Below are 24091 nucleotides of genomic sequence, written 5' to 3' on the forward strand. Positions count from 1 at the left end.
ATATTAATGTTTTTGTTATATTTTATTGATCTTAACTGTGTAATTTTGTCTATTTTTTAAGCGGAAGCAACAGCAACTCTCACCCCTTGGGCTGATGATATTGTAAAAGAAAACAAAAAATCTTTTAGTAATTTGGATGTTCGCATGATCTCAAGTACGAAATCTGATGTCAAAAGGGGGCACAAAACGTGATTTTTGATTTCCAACAAATGACATGTACATGTAGGCATTGGCAACTTGATGGCATACCTTGTGGTCATGTCATAAGAGCGTTAACAGTCAACAATTACCAAGACTGCTCGAAGTTTGCATTAAATGCTTACTATACCGTAACACTGAGGAAAACGTATGAGGAATCAGTAAACCCTTTGACAAAGCCATCAGAATGGGAGATCCCCGATGATTTGATGATTGTTAAGCCACCTATAATGGATAAGCTTCAGCCAGGCAGGCCAAGAAACACATACCGCATTCCATCCCAAGGCGAGGGTCCAATTACAAAAGAGTGTTCTACATGTGGTCAAGCAGGACACACGAGAAACAATTGTTCTGGAAGGGCGTCCGGTAGTGGAGCACATCGCACGAGAATTTCTACTACAGAAACGACATTTAATATTGGTGGTTCTTCGAGTTGGTCACAAATCTATGACGCCGATTTTGATATAAAACAACCTTAAATTGAAGAATTGTTAACTTATTATGTATTATAATGTTTTTATTAAATCTTATAAGATGTTGTTATGCTTTCATATTTTAATTTAGTTTGCAGATTATAACAACAAATGAAGCTTTTATATTTTGATTTAGTTTGCAGATTATAACAACAAATGAAGCTTAACGGTAAACAAACATGTTAATCTAAAAAAAACACCAAACCCAACTCATGATAATGTTACAACAATTTTTTAACTAATTATTAAACTCAGGGAACTGCAGCGGGTACTTCTCTTTCTCGATTGTTATATAATCATCCCTAATTCTCATTTTATCTTCCAAACGATCCTTTTGCACCCGATGTTGTATCATCTCCATGTCCTTGTCAGCAATCCATTTTCAGTCATTTTGATTGTCTTCTTAGTCTTTTTTTATCCATTCTTCATGCTCTTTGATTTTCTTTTTATTGAGGTCTATCAATTCTTGAGCTTGTTTGCATTCCGATGCAATAACATTACGACGTTCACTGAGAAGTCGGGATGACTCTTTATCCTGTTTTTGTTGTTCTTCAGCGTTTTTCAATTCTTCAAAATTTTCATCCGACATATATGGGCCTGCTGAAGAGGGTGTAAAAAAAGGGTCGACTGGATCACAGTAGTAACAATCTACTTCGTTGCATGAGCAAATTTCGAACTTTTCGGAGGAACTCATAATAAAGTTGAGATTTTATTTAGTATTTGTAATAAGAAAATGGTGGTATAAGTCGTATTTATATATACTAGCAATCTCCAAATCATAGTCCAAATGCAACCATTTCGTTGTCAGAGTTGTAATTCATAGTCAAACTTTGAAATGACTACACATTATGACAAGTCACTGTAGTAACCTGCAAATCGTAGTCAAACTTCGAAATGACAACACATAAATGACATGATAAGTCATTGCAATAACCTCCAAATCATAGTCCAAATGTAACCATTTCGTAGTCAGATTTGCTAACTCCTCTTTTTATTATTATAAATACATGTTTAAGCTCTACGAAACGAAAACCCATATCATTTAACGAAACCAACTCCCATATTCAGAAATGTCGTCTAATGCAACATCTTCTTCGAGTGAACTACCTAGTTCCAATTCTGAACGAGCATGGACGTCAAACGAGGTGTTGGTTCTAACACGATGTTGGCTTAGTGTTAAGGAGGGTGTACCGTTACTGGCTCCCCCGCATTGCCTAGTAGGTGATGAATGGACCCGCATAACAACTTTGTTCAACAATGAGATGGGAGAAGGACAACACCGACAACAATCAAATATTGTCAGTAAATGGATGGATGTAAAGGAATAAGTCACATGGTTCAATCGAGCGTGTAATTATGCGAAAAATTCGAATTTTCGTTATGTAGAGGACGAACAGTTCTTGGAAGATATTAAAGATTTTTACATTTTGGAGCGTGAAGGCAGAGACTTTGAATATGAGGACGTTTGGAAGGTTGTTAAAAATAATCAGTATTTCAAGTACACGACTCTATTTCCGTTAAAAATAACCCATGGAATTGTTTTAAGTTTAATGTTTTGTTTGGTAGTAATGTTTTAAGTGTAATGTTTGATGGAATTGTTGTTAGTTTAATGGTTCATGGAATTGTTGTTAGTAATGCATTGTAATGTATTGTTAAAAATAATGCAATAAGTATTTATAATTAACAATAAACAGAGGAGGTGCATCTAATACAGAAGTAATACATGAAAATAACCTAGTACAAACATAGAAATACATATTAAATAAACGGGACATAATTCAAAATATTCCAAGGGGCTTCAAACTGGAATTCCGACCCGTCACTTAATGATTTGTATTCCTCCTTAGCAGCTTCCAAGATGACCTCCTCGGTAGCATTTAATCGGGCGTCGTCAATTTTGGTATAAAGATCGTTGAATAATAGAACTTCAGTTTTCATTTCATACCATTTCGCTAAGATATCTAGTTCGTCACGATGGGTTGCTGTAGTCATTCAGCGTTGAAGATATTGGTTAAACGAGTCCAAAACATTGGATCGTTCAACTTGCTGGTCTCGTACACATGAATATATGCATGAGTAAGAACCAAGTAATCCTCATTGCTCCATGGTATTGAAGTCATTTTTAGTGAAACAAAGAGAGTAATTTTTAAAAAATAATATATGAATAAGTAAAATATCGTTTAGTAAAATGTTTTTTTAACTTAAAGTAAATTTATAGTAGTCTATACACAAAATCGCAGTCAAATTTTATAATTTGTCTGCAATTCATAGTCTAACTTAACTGAAGAACGCAGTGTAATAACTGAGAACACAAGAGATAACTGTTCGAGTTGACAAGTCATTGCATCGAATGACACCACAATACACTATTGTTTACCGTATCCAACAGAAGATATCACTGTTTGAGTTGACAAGCCATTGCACTGGAAAAGAAAACTGTTTGACTTGACAACATAGTTTCAGTTACAATAAGGGGCCGCTATAAATAATTGTTCATATCCATTTTAATTGTATCACATTACAAATTTACCTTGCAACTATGGACTCGCTTGTACCACTTACATGGAGCAACGAAGAGGAGGTCGGTTTGGTTCAATCTTGGATCGTAACTGTAGAGGAGGATTTTCCACCAGGTCTGCCAGAAGTTCGCGCTGGATCATTTTGGTCTCGTGTCTGTCATTTGTTTCACCATCAAATGGGGCGTACTCAATATCGAAGAAGAAGAGATGTCAAAGCGAAGTTTATGGATTTGAAAAAAAGGTGAAGCATTTTCAACATATTTACAACGAGTTGGATAAGAAACATGCGAATATGGATGAAGACATTCTCATACAGGTGGCTATGGAGCTATATCGTTTCGAATCTGATGGTATGGATTTTATGCATGGGATGCATGGAATATTTTAAAGAATGTCCCTCACTTTTAATATACATGTTAGTTATGTTGTTGGTTTTCGTTAGTTACGTTGTTTGTTTTTGTACGTATGTTTTGTGAGTCGTTAATGAATGTCCCTCACTTTTAATGTATGCTGTTTCCTTAATGACGAGAAAAAATGAATTAATAAAACACATCCATAGTCATTTCATTAAAAAATTAACCCATAACTACTACATTAATAACTACTAGATAAAGTGCAACGACATACATGAATAACTACTACATAATACGACATAAAAAGCAAACGGGGTACATGAATAACTACTTCTATTTGGGAGGTAACAGGACCACCCTTTCATTTGGTATTTCCCAGTGCACATGTGATGATATAGGATTCACCGTCTCAGATCCAAATGTAACTCGATACACGGCAGCAGTCAACTTATAATCAACCATTTCGTGAATGGCTTCAGACGTACGACTTCTTAGAGATGCTATAGCGTGCCCACATGGTATACCAGTTTTTTTCCATTTCCCACAACTACATACCCTACGTTCAAGTTGTACTTTCATGGTGTCGAAATTGTCATCTACGTCAAATGTATCCCCATACATACGTCTTGCCACCCAATGATAAGACTTGTTCACACGCTTTTAAACCTTGTTCTCAACATAAGGGGTCACTCCAACAGACATTCTCCCTGCAATATTTGTTAATTTATAAATAACAACACAATAAAAACAAACTATAAGTATAAAGTTACCTGCAATTTCATCCCGTTCATCATACGCCGATTGTATCGACTTAATGATTAACTCAATTATCGTTGTTATAGGTAACTCATGTGTGGACGTGGATATATTTTTCACCATTTCAGGAATATCAATCGATTTAACATTGTAACGTACTTTAGGGAAAAGTGCGCGTGCCCATTTTGAAATTGGTATATTGTCAAGCCAGAAAAGTGGACTCCTAAGGAAGGTGTAGAAAGGTGGATTCCTACATGCACTTTGCAAGCTTTCCAAACACAAGTAAAAATCATGAACACTATATGTATTGCATGACTTCCAAAACAACGTTTCGACTTCGGTATCATTGTGTCCGACAAAATCTCGTATTTTTCTTGCTATATCTTTAGGACAATACTCATGATATGAATCTGGGTAGACTCTCTCAACGACAAAGTCTATTTTATCACATAGGTTGCTTATGAAACCAACCTATGTATCATCACCTAAACATTCTTTTAACTTCATCATGAACCATTGCCAAGATTCCTCACACTCTAAGGTTCCCAAACCAACTGCTAAGAGTAGGGATTCATGGTTTCCGTCCAAAGCCACCGCAAAGTACATTGTTGTCAGATAGTTGCCAAGTAGGGGTAAATAACCCACATATATTAACGATATCATGCACCTAAGGAAGGTACGGATCTGCATAATATAAACATACTTATATTAGTGGAAAACAAAATGTAAATGAGGTACATTACCTACAATTATTAATTAACTCAATAAAATAAAGATGTCATACCACGCAAACTAAAGCCACGAAACAGAATTAAAATCGGTTGGTATCTGTTTTCTTGATGGTTGTGAAGGTATTAGGATTTGTTCTTTCAAGATTATGAAAGAATATTGATAGGTGACAAAAGCATCTTTCGGTGTAAGTACTCATTTTCACAAGCAATGATAGTGTTTTACAATCATCACATGAATCCAATTATAAATATACAGAAGTTGGTGCTTGTCTGCAGTTCATAGTTCAATTTTTTGGATTCATAGTCAAAGCAATTGATTTCATAGTCAAACTTTACTGATCGACAAGACAACACATTGTACTTGTCTGCAGTTCATAGTTCAACTTTTTGGATTCATAGTCAAAGCTGTTGATTTCATAGTCAAACTTTACTGATCGGCAAGACAACACACTGTACTTGTCTGCAGTTCATAGTCCAACATTTTGGATTCATAGTCAAACCAGTTGATTTCATAGTCAAAGTTTACTGATCGACAAGACAACACATTATACTTGTCTGCAGTTCATAGTTAAACTTTTTGGATTCATAGTCAAAGTAGTTGATTTCATAGTCAAACTTTATTGATCGACAAGACAACACATTGTACTTGTCTGCAGGTCATAGTCAAACATTTTGGATTCATAGTCAAACCAGTTGATTTCATAGTCAAACTTTACTGATCGACAAGACAACACATTGTACTTGTCTGCAGTTCATAGTTCAACTTTTTGGATTCAAAGTCAAACCAGTTGATTTCATAGTCAAACTTTACTGATCGACAAGACAACACATTGTAATTGTCTGCAGTTCATAGTCCAACATTTTGGATTCATAGTCAAACCAGTTGATTTCATAGTCAAACATTACTTGTCTACAGTTCATAATTCTTGTATAAATAAGTAATACTCACTCCATGAAAATTATCTGTGAAGTCAGACTTATTTGATAAAAAAAATCAGGCAAATGACATACTGCAATTGCGGATGTGAACGTATCATTAGGATATCGGGTACAGCTAAAAACCCAGAAAGATTATTTTACGCTTGCCCATATATGGTATCATGATCTTTAGTTCCTTAATATTTACACCCTCATATTTATATGACAACTATTCTTATTGTTTATCTTTAAATTTACAGGGACCAAAATGCGGGTTTATCAGTTGGGTTGATGAAGAGAAGGACCAATCTTCTATGATGATAGCTAAGGTAGCTAAGTCTAATAAACACTTTCAATAAGAAAATAAGAAGTTGAAGATAGCCTTGGTTTGTAGTTGGGTGTTGTTTTTGGAAATTATTGTTTACAAATTGTAAGCTTTTTAATTTTTTGATAAGTTTGAAGTTGTAACGTCAGTAACTTGGTGTATTTGTTGTTATGTTTTGAAGTAGTAGCGTTAAAAAAATGGTGGAGTCGTTGTTATGTTTTAACTGTTGAAGTACTACATTATGTATGAAATAATTATTATTTAACGCTTGATAATCAAATCCAACATTCAATTATATATATATATATATATATATATATATATATATATATATATATATATATATAATCCAACTACATAGGACCATCACACGATCCCCAATAAAATTTTGCCATCCTAAGACAAAACTTTAAAGCTACAGTTTTTGGGTCAATAAGTTCACGTATTGGTTGGCCTGAAACTATTTGTTCCATAAACATACAAACGAAAACACCGCAGTCTCCCAGCTCACTACTTTGTTGGGGAACATTTGTTTCAAAAATGAATTTCATATCCAATGGAATCCTTGGGATGTTCCTGTGTGGCCAGTAGTTTATCTTGTCGAAATGATCTGCCACCCAAGCAACAAATTTGCTAAAGGTTCCATCAGACTCGAATTTTTGGTAAGTACTCCTACCGAGACTATCAAGACTATCATAAATATGGACTTCCATTGAATCGAATCGTAGTTCCCCAAATAACCAGTGATTAGGAAATGAACGGATCGGCATTAGGACCTACAAAAAGTTTAAAATAATTTTTTTTTACATAACACGATACAAAAACAAAACGACAATAATGAAATTAATTTCTAAAATTAAATAGCAGTTTACTGTATCCACATTCCACCAAGGAATTATGAAGTCGGGGTATGTAGCAATACCAGACATAAACTCCTTCCAATCCAAACCATCCTCCAAGTAATGGCAAACAAAAAAATTAGGAGGCATTATTGTATACCGATCACTATCAATCGTCTCTCCATCAACAATCTAATCCAAATCGTCATATGCTGCGAAAGTTATAATACTTTTGTTATTAATTAATAAATAAAAAGCAATTACAATAATAAAATAAAATATAGTTACCGCTTCATCCAACCATCCGTTGTGTGTATGCCCAAACAATGCACTCCAAAACTCTCTATCTAAATCCAAATTGTAGAAACGGTGCTCCAGTTTATATGCATGAAAAAAATAATTTTGTAACACAACCTCACGCCTGCTACATAAAGTTGCAGGCGCAAAACCGAGAAGTCATGAACAACAACGAATGCTGGAGGAGGAACAGGGGTTGCTGATTTGGCATCAACCTTCTTCTTTGGTCTTCGCTTTTGCTTTGGTGTCGTATGCAACTAAAACAATATTGAAAGTGTAAATCATTATGTTTCAAATAATTCACATAAAAGGTATAATTATAATATAAGCTTTCAAATTAAATGAACACCTCGGTGTAAGGAGGACACCTATACTTTGATGGATTTCGAACCCTAGGTCTATCGGGTGTAACTTCGTTGCCATCAAAAACATGATCATCAAAATGATTTACGGTCTCTGTAATTATTACATCTTCCTCTAACACCTAAATTAATAAGATATAATCATTAATAAAAAAATGTATGAATCTAATAAGAAACAAAAAAATAAATGTAAGTATAGCAACCTGTTCAGGTTCATTATCATCAAAAGTGAACACATCATCATCAAATTTATTCGTACTACGCCCCGCTTTGTCTATCCTCTCGTCCAACTCCTACATTAAAATTAAAACATTATAATTATTAACGAAAGGCGCCTTAACATTTAACAATTAAAATCGTATTTGTAGTATATATAATAACCTTGTCGTATTCAATATCACCAAAAACATTTTCATTGGTTTTATTTTTATTCATCGACTCATCTTCTACAACCTACATTTTCAGCTATAAAGTATTAACAAAAATTTACAAATATGTTAACAAATTATATAAAAAATGTAGGGTGTAACTAACCGTTTCACCAAAATTTGTTTGGAATACTGCAGGTTCCTCAAAGCTGATGTTGTTCCATACATTTTCATTATCCACTTCTTCTACAAACACCCTAGTAGGTTCTCGGTTCATAAACACCTGTTGCTCCCGTGCATGTAGTCGTTTCAACACCTCCTCTAAGCTTGGTTTCCCACCACGTACACCTCTACCGTGAGAGCGACCACTAGAAGACATACTAGTCGAAGATGCGTCTTGTCTCCTAAAATGGTCCCGTACTGGGGATGGAACTGAATTCCGTTCACCATATACATACTCTTGAAATGACATATAATAAGAAGACGTCATCTCATCATCACTCAGTGACATGTTATTTCTTGGTCGTCGTCCATCCTAAAACAATTTAACATATTAAAAATGCATATAAAAGTGTAATAAAGAAGTTTTTAAAATTAAAATAATATTTACAAACCTTTGTCATTTCAAAAATCTTGTTCACATCAACCAATTTCAATTTTTTCGTACCACTCCATCGTTTCATCCGTGGTGTGTCTCGGTTTTTTCTTAACGCAAATCCACCAGCACGAACAGCTGGAAGCATCTCATATACTCATATCTATAATTTTCACAAATATAGTAATAAAAATTAAAATAACTAACATAAAAATAACATCTTATTTAAAATAATAATAAATTTGTATATCCTAAATGGCGCCGTAAATCCTGACATGGAGTATTTAAAAGTTTGACGACGCTCTGGCAGTGAAACATATATATCTATCATGTTCCACGTATCCTCAAGGTCGTTATAGGTAAACTCCCAAAGATAGCTACTCCAAGCAAAATTACCAAAAAAATATTAATTATAATATACATTAACATTAATAATATAAAACTTTCAAAGTAAACAAAAAATACATGTTCCACACATCCAAATTCTAGGCCAAAAAAAACCAGTCTTGTGGCACCCGGTCATTTATTTAGTCTTGCGGCACCCGGTCATTTATTTCTTTTTCCAAAAATCATTCACATAAAACGTATATAAGACAGAGTCTAACTGCATCATCGTCGGTAGCTTCTAAAAAGAAATGATTTAAAATAAAACTTTTCAAGTCACATATTTTCACCGAACTATTTGTATGGTTCGGAAATAGTCGTTCACGCAATAAACATCTTTTTTTACTAGTAACTTTTTTTTTCTGAGACTTTTTTGCCAATCATTTTGGGATACACGCCAAAATTAAACCCGGTTATCAAACAAAACTCTTCCGGACCATAAACAATTTTCGTATCCCCCACTCTAAAATATAACCGTTTTATGCCATCTGGGGATAAAATGACGTCCGGCCGTATCTGATGAAGAAACATTTTATGGAACAACAATCTGTCCCCTTGTAAATGAGGGACGTCTAACAAGTAACCAAACATAGTTTGTCTAAAATATCGCGTCGTGCACCATGTAGCACCTCCAATACTTCTCAAATGTTACACCCCGATCCTTTTAAGTTGACAATAGCTTTAACATTAAATTTTTTATAATCATGCTGAAAAAACAACAAAAAATTAGAAAACTTAACAACTATTTCCTATAAAAATATCGGGATATTAAATGGAATAAATAAATAATCCAACATTCAAATTACGAACATAAACAATCCATAAAACAACATTCAAATAATAATTTCTATATATTCTTGCTGAAAAACAAAAACATATTGTAACCATTTTTCAACATAAACTACAAGTAAACAAACGACAAGTAAAAAACAAGAACATATTGTATCCATTTTACTTAATGTACAACAACCCAATGCACATTTTACGCAGTCTATACTTATACATTCATACAAACACTAACCAAAAACATATTGTAACCATTTTTCAACATAAACGACAAGTAAAAAACAACATAATGTAGGCATTTTACTAAATGTACAACAACCCAATGCACATTTTACGCAGTCTATACTTGTACATTCATATAACCACTAACCAAATAGCATCAAAACTTTAAGGCTACTAATAAATAATATTCTATCTATCAAATACAACATAATTACCAAATAACACATAATATAGTTTCATTTTTTTTACAAAAACTAATAGAATAAATCAGTTGATTAAAACATAAAATGAGTTAAGATATTACCATATTTTCGGGATTGTTGAAGAAATCGTCCATATTGTTGAAAAATCGTCAAAGGAAATCACAGAGAGGGAGAGAGAGTTTCTTCAACTTAGAAAGTGAAAAATGAAGAAAAAAAACGTTTTTATACAAAAACCAATACGAAATCGCAGATGAAACAGCAAAATCGCAGATGGAACATTCCATCTGCGAACTTACAAGTGCCTAAAACACATCTGTGCTTTAGGCACTTGTACGTTCGCAAATGGACTTTCAAAATCGCAGATGGCTTTATTCTATCTGCGATTTTAGGGGCTAAAATTGAAATTTTGGGTTTTTTTTTGCTATTTTCCACAAATTAATTAGTGTATTAAGCTAAATTTGTAATTTTCTCTATATTTTATGTTTAATATATGTATGACCAATTCATGTGACTTTCCAAAAGTTTTTTTTTCTTTTTTTTTTCTTTTTTGGTCAAAACCTCATATATATAATATCTTTATATAATTTTGAATAGCCATATCAATTTTTTTCTTATTACATATAAACAATATTTCTTAAAATATGTCATATCTAGTAAACTATAATCAATAATAAAAAGATTTCTAATTTTAATAGAATTTTCAATTTAATGTTATTTCTCGTCATGACTTATTAATTTAAAATGTAAGTCTTTTAATATTTCTAAATTACAAAAACGGCATCTTTTAACCTTTTAAATAATAAATAACATATTTTATGATTAATATACGTATGAACAACTCATTGTAACTTTCCAACAAACTTTTTTTTTGTTGCCAAATTCTCATATATCTTTATATGATTTAGAATGACGATATGAATTTGTTTTCTTAAAATATGTCATGATCTAGTAAATTGTAATCAATGCTAAAATGATTTCTAATGCTAAAAAAATATGGATAACATATTTCTTTGTATTGGTGGTGAAAATCATAATCTAAAGAAAAGTCAAGATGTTAAAAATTACTATCTCTACATAAAAGTTGTTAATATACTTAGATAATTATGAAAAAAATAATAAAATGGTGTATGCAACAAAAATATACCACAATCCTACATCAACAAATTGTAACAATTAATTGAAAACATATCATCCATTTTTTTTTGTCTCGAAGTGTAGAATCATAAACTTTTTCTTGAAATTTAAAGAAAGTTTAAGGAAAAAGGGGTGGAAAGAATAAAGAAAAATACACTATTAATATATGGATATTAGTAATATAAGCTTACATACAAATAAACCACACACTTACATATATAAATAACTAGGCGAATGCCCGCGCGTTGCGTGAGATATAAAAAAATATTTTATATTAAAAATAACTAAATCATTGTTATTAAAAATTAAATAATAATTTCATAAAAAATATAAAAAATATTTTTAGTATTGTTATTATGTTGAACTATATCATAAGAGATAAGGTTGAAACTTGAAGCTGTTTTGCATATACAAAGTTATATGGTTAAAATAGAAAAAAATATATAAATAAATAAATCGTTATTGTTATCTATTAAATAATAATTTCATATTAAATTAAAACATTTATATTAAATATTATCATTATGTATAAAATACGATAATATAGAGACATCTTTTTATCTATCTTAAATTTTATCATTTTGTACAACATATGATAATAGAGACAACTTTTTATCTTAAATAGTAAAAAAATGTTTTGTATCATAAATATTACCATAATTATGTAGAACATATGATAATAGTGACGTCTTTTATAAGGTTAAAACTTTAAATTGTATTACATACAGGGTTGTAAAACTTGGCTAACACAACCAAATACTCGGCATGTTACTTAAACTCGGCCTCCAATGGAAGCGAGTTTGCCTAACTCAGCCAGAAGACACTCGGATATTTATTAAACTCGATCCAAATCTAAAAAATACGGTCCAAAATCATTTTCGAAATTCTGAAATTTAATTGGTCACTTGTCGACAAAGACAATCTCACCAAAGAATACACTCAACGTCCTACAAAGTTAGATGCAAGGAAGATCTCATGGCTTAGTCCCTTTGAAATATTTCACAACATTTCCTATTTATAGAGGATAATACATTTTCTTGTTTACTCTCACGATCAATGTGGGATGAAGACATTTTAATTAAACTCATTTCTTTATTTGCCAATAATTTTATTTTGTTAAATAAAATATTAAATAATAAAAATAAAATGTTATCCAGAAAATTTATTGTTCAATAGTTCTATTTTTCAGTAATCTCGTAAGTTGCTATAAAAAAATTAAGTTTTTATTGAATAACTTTTTGTTAAATCCTAAAATCAAAAATTTAGTTAGGTACTCAATATAGAAGGTTTGTTTATATGTATTTTCATGATTCAAAATGTCATTATAAAATGAATTCATTTATAAAATATAAGCGAGTATATATTTCGTGTTTTTGAATCAAAAATGATTTTTCAAACAATTATAATTTTATGTTTAGGTAGATTTTTTTATATTTATATAAGATTATGTAACTTATAATATTATTATAAACAATTTGAATAATCATGGGAGTTTCAAATGTATGTGGTGAAAGGAAAATGCTTCATTTATCGGTCCAAATTGATCAAACTCGGACCAATTCAGCTTAATATACAAAACTACATAACGTTTTTTCTATTGAAACCTGGTTTGTATATATTTTGTGTTTTTGAATCAAATTTATTTTTCAAACAATTATAATTTTATGTTTAGGTAAGTTATTTATAAGATTATTAGAAACAATTTGACAAATCATGGGAGTTTCAAATGTATGTGCTGAAAGGAAAATGTTTCCTTTATCGGTCCAAATTGATCAAACTCAGACCGATTCAACTCAATATACCAAACTACATAACGGTTTTTCAGCTGAAACTGAACCTAAAAAAATCTTGTTCAAAACAATTTTCAGGATTCTAAAATTTAAATGGACAGTTGCCAATAAAGACAATCTCACCAAAGAATACCCTCAACATCCTAAAAAGGTAGGCATAAGGAAGTTCTCATGGTTTGGTTCCTTTGAAACATTTCACAACCTTTCCTATTTATAGAAGAGGAAACGTTCTCTTGTTTACTCTCACCATCGATGTAGGATGAAGACATTGTAATAAAACACACTTTCTTGTTTATAAAACATTATTCAACTTATTTAGTAAAACACCCTTTCTCTTGTTTACCATTTCTTTATTGTTCAATAGTTCCATTTTTCTATAATCTCGTAAGTGGCTATCCAAAAAAGTAAGTTTTTATTGAATAACTTTTTGTTTAATTCTAAAATCATAAATTCAGTTATGTACTTAATATAGAAAGTTTGTTTATATGTATTTTCATGATTCAAAAGTTCATTATAAAAAGAATTCATTTATAAAATATAATCTGAGTATATATTTCGTGCTTTTGATCAAATCGAATTTTCAAACAATTATAATTTTATGTTTAGGTAGATGTTTTTTTATATTTATATAACATTATGTAACTTTTTTAAAATATCATTGGAAACAATTTGAAAAATCATGGGAATTTCAAATGTATGTAATGAAAGGAAAATACTTCTTTTATGGTCCAAATATATCAAACTCGCACCGATTCAACTAAATATACCAAACTACATATTTTTTTCTAGTGAAACCTGGTTTGTATATATTTCGTGCTTTTGAATAAAAGTGATTTTTCAAACAATTATAATTTTAGGTTTAGGTCGATGCTTTTTTATATTTATATAAAATTATGTAACTTATTTATAATATTATTAGAAATAATTTAAAAAATCATGGGAGTTTCAAATGTTTGTTGTGAAAGGAAAATGATTCCTTTATCGGTCCAAATTGATCCAGCTCCGGTTCAAGTCAATATACCCAATTACATAATTTTTTTTTCTAACTGAAACACGATTTAAACCTGAAAAAATTCAGTTCAAAACCATTTTTGGAATTCTAAAAGTTAACTGGACACTTGCCAATATAGACAATCTCACCAAATAATACCTTCAAAATCCTACAAAGGTAGGCATGAGGAAGTTCTCATGGTTTGGTCCCTTTGAAACATTTCACAACCTTTCATATTTATAGATGAGGAAACATTCTCTTGTTTACTCTCACCATCGATGTGGGATGAAGACATTGTAATAAAACACCATTTCTTGTTTATAGAACATTATTTAACTTATTTATAATATTATTGTAAAGAAATTGAAAAGTCATGGGAGTTTCAAATGAATGTGGTGAAAGGAAGTTAAAAAAGGGGGTTTCAAATGCATGAGATTCAAGAAAAAATGCTAGCTTTATAAGTATGTATGATAAGAGAAGAAAAGCAAGTGTATGCAACCTATCATAAAAATTATGTTCTTATATAAGCAAAATATTTAAATTAACTAATGAACTATTAGCATAAGTCGAAAAGTTGTAGGAGTTATGTAGTAATTTCAATTAAACAGTCTCTTAAATGTCATAAGATGAAAAGTTGTGGGAGTTTCAAATTATTAATATTACTAACGTCGGGGAGTGGATAACCGCTTCATGATTTCAGCCCTCCGATTTTCCTCAGATGCAATCCTGGCCGCAATAACTCGGTATTTACCGTTTCTTGGTAGTTTCATCTTCTTCCCCACATTCCTCACAATCTGCATCTGTCTCTATTTACAATTAATCATCGCCTCATTGGAGGTTTTCAGGCGACAACCCCACCTCCTACGTCCCTCATCCTTCTACACCTCATGTTCCCCTAAGACTTGATCCTCCTTCTCCCATGTTCCTTAACTTCTGATGATTCCCATCTATATAAGAGTTTAATCTCAACCGAATTGCTTCAATCATTAGACCTTTCATTCTCTTGATGATTTCTTGAAATTGAGAAGCGACTTCTATATAAATCCTTTAGAGTTCTTTGTGTATTGTGTGTTTCTGTTAATCTTCTTGTCTTATTTTTTTGTTTATATAAGGTGATTTATGATAGTTTGTGTAATAATGAGTACTTTATAATCTTACTTATGATCTTCGTTTTCGACAGGTTGAAGATGAATAACCTGATGATGAATCATATGAAGTCTGGATGGTCGATTCCTTTGCTGAGAGTCAATTCTAACTCACGCTTCCTTTCAATTTTATACTGATAATTGGTAAAATTCCATAATCTTCTCCTATTTAATTCTCATGGTGTCGCCTTCTTCCTCAAATCCAAGGCGTTTGCTTGGTGGTATCAGGTTGGCCTCCTACTTTGCTTCCTCTTCTTCCCTCTGTTTCATGAACCAATGATTCATGATATATAAAAGTGAGCAGCAACCATGATTTTCATTTTTTCTTCATTTTGAAGGTATGGACATCCTGAAGTCCCTGGAGGAAAGGGGGGGGGGGAGGAGGCATAGAAGTTGCGGGAGAGTTTTGGTTCTTGATTTGAGTTCATCAAGCAACATTTATGTTTTCTTCACTTCCCTCAATTTCTTCATTCCTTTTTTATTATTTAGTGTCAATTCCATAATCCATACATACTATTTGTCAAGATGTGTATCACCTTACTATTTGTTATTTTTTGAAGGACTTGTGTTCCTTCTAATTTGTCTCTTCTTGATTATATGGGTACATGATTTTTTTAGTTTTGTTTGTGTTTCTATTTTTTTGTGTGCGATGAGAGAACTTCTCTTCAGGCTTTAAAAATGGCATCTTGAAGGAGCATTTGATGTATTTTACAAAGGCAAGTTTACCAATGCATTGTTGCTTTCTAATATGATCCAAGATGACTTAATTTAAGTCCCTTTATGTTATGTCTCTTTTCAGATCAGTATGTTGATATTGTTATGGTTATAGTATTTTAGCACCTTACACAATGACCTCATGCTATTTTTAATTAATATATAATTCTCTATTAGTATTACTATTTGTTTATATTCAAATAATCAGAAACCAGTGGATAGTACTATATCTAATCATATAGGCTCTAATTTTTGTATCTTCTAAAAAAAAGGAAAATGGAAACAGGTGCAATGGTACTTGTAGACATGGAGTTCTGTTATATTGATAAATTTGATAAAATGACAGCACAACACCACTACACCAGGTCAGTTCAATCATTTGATGTACTTCACTCTTTTTTTTATGTCTTTTGCACATATTTAACTTATTAAAATTACAAATCTAAAGTATATTGTTTTCATCATTTGTAATTGTACTAGAAAACATGGGATTGTGATGTCATGTTTTGGTTTGGTATTTATATTGTTTTTCATATATATATATATATATATATATATATATATATATATATATATATATATGTATTGAAGGGTCTTCTTACTACTGTTGGATTCTCGGATATTTGTTGAAGTTGTCATGGATGTATAAACATATTGAAGAGATGATTTATGTTGGAAGAATCTATACCCAAGGATGAGATTGTGACCATAATCATCTCTTCAATGTTTTCACCTTAATCTAGATGACATTATGGGTAAGTCACATACTTTTCATCTGTACTTTATCATTAATAATTTGACAGCCCTAAATTGATTCCAATCTAAACAACAAAACCTTCTATACTAGTCTTATTATTCTTTACTACATATCTACAAAGAATGAGTATATATAATACTTGTATCTATATCGAAAATCATTTGTATAATTTGTTTTCTGATAGAAGATGACCTCTGAATAGAAGGGTTCCAAATAATTGGGGATGCTAAACATGGAGGTAAACTTCTAGGGTGTGGATTTCTAGTGTGTAGGACCTCACTATGCATGTTTCAGGTACTTAAGCTTCTAAAAATTAAAAAATTTAATATAAAATATAACATTAGACATGAAGAGATTGATATTATTAATTATTACATATTTGTTTATTTGCTTCTATTTCAGTGGTTAAGGAGTAGATTGAGGGTAAGTATTTAAAAATAAAATTATTTGACTAAATGTAAGAAATAATAATGTACTTGCATTCATAAATTTACAAAAATAATAAAAAAGTGACCTTCTATTAAGTTGATGTAATCATCAACTTTTCTTTCTAATTGAATAGCTTTAATCTACATATAATTTAAATACATGTGACATGGTAATTTAAATTGTTGTTTTTGAAAACTAATTCTTTATAGTTTAATACAATCATACTCTATTAGTTAGTTTTCTCTTTTTTTTTTTTTGGAGTTTTGGGTTGAGCTTGAGTCCCAACACCTTTTTATTGATTATGTTTTAATTCTTTTAAAAAATGATAATACATTAATTATGATTAAAAAATATATTATCGAAGTAATAATCTAAAACTTTCAGAAACTAAGTTGTTGTCAGGGGAAATAGTCCGACTTTTTGCCATTGAGCTAACAGGATAATGTGTGGCAAGTTAACCAACCTCATTAACAAGATTAAATTGGTACTTTCGATGAAGAATTTATTAAAAAGTGAATATTTGTGTTTTTATCGTTTTAATCGTTTGAAGTATGACAATCCACAGATCCATAAATGCAATAAGAAATAGAAAAATATATGGCAGCTGGTCAAGTATTATTTATTATTTTGCTTATGATATTTTTTCTTCTTATTGACTTTTAAGTCCTAACCTTTTACAAATTTGCCCTCATTTAGTTTTGGACTTAATGCACGAAATAATGTGATTTTATTTATTTTTGTTTTATAATATCCAAATTCCTGCTTTCATTTATTTCCATTACGACATTTAACTTTCATGTTTTTTTATTAAGGGGTATTGCACTTTAAAAGTTCGACACGATCATAGCATTCTACTTGCAAACTTTTTCTCATTAAGGCATTTTATTTTGTAAAATCACCCTAATTTAGTAGTGAAACATGTTTTGTATGTGGATTGCATTACTATAATTGGTAATTTTTCAAACTACAGTGTTCTAATAGCAAGAAATGAAAGTATGATGTTACTTATAATCAACAAATCAATGAAAGTGTATTGATATTTCTTGCATTCAACCCTTCCTTTTTCTCGTGCCTCATTTTCTCAAATATTTTTTAGAAATCATTTATCCATATATTTTTTGAACTAGAACTTTTGTAAGACAATTCTAAAATTTTAACTTGTGCAATTGGAATAAATTGACCAATTTGCCCTTAGATTTTTATTTATTTATTAAATTTAAGGTTCTTTTAACCCAAACATATCATAAAACTTGAGACTGTTTTTGCAGATGAATTCTTCTGAAAATTGGAAGCAAACAACTTTCACTTTAAGGCGATCGAATTACCAAGTAAAAATTAATCGAATACAAAATATTTTCATCCAAGGGAAATATATCGGTGATGTATCGATATGTAAAATATAATTTTCATTTTTTTATATAGATGTGAAGATCCATTTGATTTGGTATATAGTTTAAATATGTAATTTTAATTGACTAATTGACTTTGTAAAGATATTTGGTTTCTGTTGCAAGCAAATCATCGTTTCTTGTAAGGAAATTGAATAACCGGTGATATAGAAGAAAGTAAAATTAATATTTTTTTATTACATTAGTCCATTCTTTATAAGATTTATAAAGATAAAGATATAGATAGATATTCGTATGAACATTTTTCATTTTAATTTATACCCAAAGACCTAGCTAGCATGAAGTCCTTACCTTTAATAGGAGATTAGAATGCCAATATATAATAAAGCATTTTCATATGTTTAAATACACCTTCAAATAAAAATTACTATGGTTAGACGTTAGACGGATCAATGGCGTAATAGTAACATTGGAGGAGTGCATTGCTTAGAATGTATGGACCCGTTTTTTTTAAACTATTTTTGGGGTGAAATATATCCTAACAAATAAATGAGAAATTAAATACCATCATATACTTTCTTTCTATTTATCCTCTTATCATATCAAACTAGGTGTAAAACTCATATATTACATGGATTAATTAAAAAAATTAAATATAAATGTCTAAATATTTAAGAACTTTGAATTTATAAGAAAATAAGAAAAATAATGAATTATTAAAATTGATTTTTTTTATCTTTTAAATTTAAATAAATAAACAAAATAAACTAATGAGCTTTAATTTGAAAATTTTGAAATAAAAAGGTAAGTCAATTAATGAAATTGATACTCATTTATTACTATATTTATTGTAATTATTACATTAAAGTATTACGTGAAATTTATTAAAATAGAAAAACCTATAAAATGAAATGTTGAAAAGAAATGAATTGAAAATAACCACAAAATAACATTTGACAAATTGAATGAAAGTATGACAAGTGACAAAAAAACATTCATTTATTAGAGTAGATGTAGACATATATCACATTTAATGAAATTAATAGTGTTTTAATCAAATTGTCAACATTTGATATCGTAGTATGATGGGTAGGAAGAAAATGTAAGTGAATTTTAATTTCTCTAAATAATGTTTACAACATATTTAAAAAAACAAAGAAAATACTTGAGGAAACGAAAGAAAATAAATGAGACAAATTTATATAAAAAATAGAATGTAATGACAAACATTATTTTTCAAACTTTCTCTAAGAATATTAACATCATTAAATCCCACAAATAAAAAACAAGATTTTAACATTGTGATAATATATAATCGTTTATGAATTAAAAAAAAAAAAGTGTGAAAGCATAAAGAAAACTAAGAGAAAAACAAAACAAAGATTTTCATAGAACTTGTTCCCAGAAAAATACGTAAGGACAGAATACATTTTAACTTTTAAGTGCCAAAATTTGTGCAACTTGTCCTAATATACAAAATAAATTATTTATGAAGATTATAGGGTGAGTGTTTGTTTTGTGGTTTGTCAGTGTGTGGGTGGGTGCCCCTTCCAAAAATAAAAGATGAGGAAGTGAAATCAAAACTCTTCACCTATTTCAGGAGCCAACACAAAATAAAAATACACTCACGACACCTTTCTCCCACCTCTTTCTCTCTCCTGGAATCTCATACATATTCGCAGGTACACACATATCCACATCATTCACACACCCATAAAACAAAAAGCTTTCAGGATCTCAATCTTATTTCTTCTCTCTGTTTTTTCACTCCTCCCTCCTCGTTTGTGTCAATTCTGCCATTTTTCGATTTACAATTTAACAAAATGCATTACTGGTCTCCTTCATTAGACGTTGATCATGAATTTGAGAAGCTTGTTAATCGTATGCATCCACCCAGGTAAAAATGGTTCTTTCGATTGGTTGTTTTCAACACCAATTAACTTAAATTCCTCGATTTTTTGTGTTTCAGCTTTCTTTGTTGCACTTTCTAATTTGTTCTATATATGGATCCTCTTCGATACAAATTTAAGTTAATTGGTCGCTGAATTGGGTGAATTTGCGGCTGGTTATATAATTTTATTTTTCTATGAACAATCTTCTTCTATTTTTAGAAGAAATGTGACGATTTTAACGATTTCTGAGTGTCCTTTTGCGATTAATCATTTACATCTGTTTTGTACACTCAATTATTGATGAATTCTCTGTGTTTTTATCTGTAGGGTTACTGTTGATCATATCACAGACAAAAAGTCCACTCTCATCAAGGTATCCTCAAATTGTAGGAAAAGAATGTGTACTTAATTAATTCCCCAAATAAAATACCAGATTAATTATTTAATTGTTTGAGTAGGTCGATAGCGCCAACAAGCGTGGGAGCTTGTTAGAAGTGGTTCAGGTTTTGACTGATATGAATCTGTTGATCAAAAGAGCTTACATTTCTTCTGATGGAGGATGGTTCATGGATGGTATATATATCTTCAACAACCCAGTCGTTTTCGTATTAAATTCAATTGATTTCATGCTAAAAATAAGCTTGTTTTTTTCCCAATAAAAATGACAGTATTTCATGTCACTGATCACAACGGAAAAAAGCTCTCAGAAGATAATGTTGCAGATCGCATCCAGCAGGTATCGGTAAAAACCATGTTTTCTAAACGCATTAATTAAAAAAGTTTGGGTCTCGCCACAGTGTTTGACTTTCGATTTGAATGTCAGCTGTTTTTAGCACATACTTGATTTGTGGGCCACCGCAGGTGTTACTATTTACCTGTGGGCCACTCAGGAGTTGTTGTAAAATTAATTAATTTTTATTGTTAGGAATTGTTTTGGAAAAATAAATTTTATTGTTGTGTTGCAGTCACTCGGACCAAGAGGATGCAGTTTCCGGTCCTTAAGAGGTTCAGTCGGAGTCAAATACGCTTCAGAAAGCACCACAATCGAACTAACCGGGCGTGACCGGCCCGGTTTGCTTTCGGAGGTTTTCGCGGTTCTTGTTGATCTCAAATGCAATGTGGTTGCAGCTGAAATCTGGACTCACAATTCAAGAATGGCTTCTATCGTCTACATCTCCGATGACGAGACAGGACATCCAATTGATGATCCTGATCGACTCGCTAAAATCAAACAACTTCTCTTTTATATTCTAAAGGGCGATCTAGACATGCAAGGTGCACAAAGCGCGGTATCAGTGGAGTCCACCCATACACAAAGGCGGCTCCACCAGCTGATGTATGCGGACCGTGACTATGACCGGTCTGATGGGACTAGCGGGACCCGGAACGGTGTGGTGACTGTAGAGAATTGTGCTGAGAAAGGGTACACTCTGGTGAATGTGAGGTGTACTGATCGGCCTAAACTATTGTTTGATACCGTCTGCACGTTGACAGATATGCAATATGTCGTCTTTCATGCAACCATCATTGCAGAAGGAAACGAGGCTTTTCAGGTAAATGTCATGTTGAACTAAAAGTGTTTGTTTGTGTCCCATATTAGCTAAACACGGTACTATCATGTGTTTGACCGGACCCTTCACTCTTTAGAGAGAACATTAAGAACTACATGTATCTAACATGATCTCTAATCTCATTCGGCCTCCGTGTCATGGGCGTGTTGGAGTCCCACACTGCCTATCTATATCTATGAACTCTTTTGGATACAAAATCAATAACTCCAATATATCTACTAATCTTAATAAAAAGAAAATTAAATATGGGAAACTTGTGTAGGAATTTTACATCCGTCATACCGATGGATGCCCGATTAGCTCAGAGGCAGAGAGGCAACGAGTGATTCATTGTCTAGAGGCAGCTATAAGAAGACGAGTCTCCGAGGTATGAAACGGAAATTCTATGATTGAATATTATCCAACGCTATGTATTACTATTTTAAAACTTTTTGTAATTTTCATCCACCACAAGCAAACTCTTTTTCAACTCCACTTGGAAAATTTGTTGGGTCCACTTGGCCACATTGGGAACGGTGGTGGCACCTGTCCCTTATAAGAGTGCCGAAAAAAATGATTTTTTTTTTTATTATTATTTTCACTAAAAAAAGTACGAAATACATGAAAACTATTAAGTTAATCAACAAAATACATAAATAAATGATATAGACTATATTAAATTTATCTATAAATAAAAACATAAATGATATCTTTTTTTTTTTGTGTGTATTTCTTTCATCGGGGGAAATTTATTTTCTCCCCACTTGGAATTTTTTTTAGATCTAATAATCATATGATATGCAGGGCCTAAGACTAGAACTATGCGGTGAAGACAGATTGGGGCTATTATCAGACATGACTCGTATTTTCAGAGAGAACGGGCTATCGGTGACTCGTGCGGAGGTGACAACAAGAGGTTCTAAAGCCGTAAACACTTTCTACGTGATGGATTCATCGGGGTCTCAAGTGAAAAGTGAAACCATTGAAGCAGTTCGCAATGCAATGCTTGAGACCGAGACAATGCTTAATGTGAAGGAAGAGGAAACATTTATAAAGTCGAAAGTTAGTGGACAGGAAAGAGGAGGAGGGTTTTCATTGGGTAATCTGTTTAGGAATAGATCTGAGAAGTTTCTTTACAATTTGGGTCTTATTAGATCTTGTTCGGAAGTGGCATAAAGTCTGTTAATGAAAGAGGGTAGTTAGATGAGGTTTATGCGTCAAATGTGTTGTTTAATTAGAAAGCAAGTGTAAATATAAATATATATACATGAATGGTTTGGCGTCAAGACTCATTCAAAGTCATCATTAATAAGGGCTTCTTGCATTAACTTTATTGTTATATTATGTATACTAGGTACATCTTATGCCCGTGCTAAGCACGACCTGAACGGTATTTTTGGTATTCTACAAAAATTAAGATAGCATGTGGATCGATGTTTTGTTAATCATCCCTGAATAAATTGTAGATACTTATCGGAATCTGATGACGATATTAACTTTTAGACATGGTCATAATAATTATTCCCAGACGAATGCTTACTTTGGCAATTTTTTCCATCTCTAAGTCCTATATTATTGTCAAGTGTCACCCCTCTTGGGAGTATGAATTACGAAGCAAATCATTTGAAATTTAGCAAAACTCATAGAATAGATATTTCCTTGAAATTATAGCAAAACTCATAAAAAAGATATTTTTGGTAGCAAATTATTTGAGGTTAAATCAAAACTCATAAATAAAAATATTTTTATTATAATAGTGTGGTGTGAATTATGTAAGTATATTAGAGATGTAGAATTTCTTTCTCCCCACCGATGAAAACAATGATATTTATAAAATGTACTTTCTGCCTTTCTAGCTTCAACATCAACACCATGGACACGAAACTCGTCGGCATAGGCCGCAGTAGTGTCTCTTCATCAAGATAGGCATACTAAACTTATGCCGTCTTTTTGTCACAACCACTTTATAAGTATACTTTGAAAATCAAAAAACAAAAACTTAGAAAATTTA

General features: G+C 31.4%; 1 protein-coding gene across 1 annotated transcript; it reads left to right on the forward strand.

Moving 5' to 3' along the window:
• The first annotated feature begins 20191 nt into the window (after positions 1 to 20191).
• Positions 20192 to 23366, forward strand: LOC145132274 (ACT domain-containing protein ACR4-like). Its single transcript, XM_079067001.1, has 7 exons — positions 20192 to 20535; positions 20858 to 20903; positions 20989 to 21103; positions 21199 to 21266; positions 21496 to 22083; positions 22364 to 22468; positions 22885 to 23366. The coding sequence occupies exons 1-7, from the start codon at positions 20462 to 20464 to the stop codon at positions 23254 to 23256; spliced, it is 1368 nt and encodes a 455-aa protein (XP_078923127.1). The 5' UTR covers positions 20192 to 20461; the 3' UTR covers positions 23257 to 23366.
• The last annotated feature ends 725 nt before the right edge of the window (positions 23367 to 24091 follow it).

The sequence above is a fragment of the Lactuca virosa genome, chromosome 8 (genome assembly GCF_052849685.1).
Source record: "Lactuca virosa cultivar CGN04683 chromosome 8, Lactuca_virosa_CGN04683_v6, whole genome shotgun sequence".
Lineage (NCBI taxonomy): Eukaryota > Viridiplantae > Streptophyta > Magnoliopsida > Asterales > Asteraceae > Lactuca > Lactuca virosa.

What these genes read in the sequence shown, in the direction of transcription:
- LOC145132274 (XM_079067001.1), top strand. Translation starts at nt 20,462, where the DNA reads ATGCATTACTGGTCTCCTTCATTAGACGTTGATCATGAATTTGAGAAG. An exon ending in TTGCAGATCGCATCCAGCAG is followed by an intron (nt 21,267 to 21,495) that starts GTATCGGTAAAA and finishes GTTGTGTTGCAG; the next exon opens with TCACTCGGACCAAGAGGATG. An exon ending in TAAGAAGACGAGTCTCCGAG is followed by an intron (nt 22,469 to 22,884) that starts GTATGAAACGGA and finishes TATGATATGCAG; the next exon opens with GGCCTAAGACTAGAACTATG.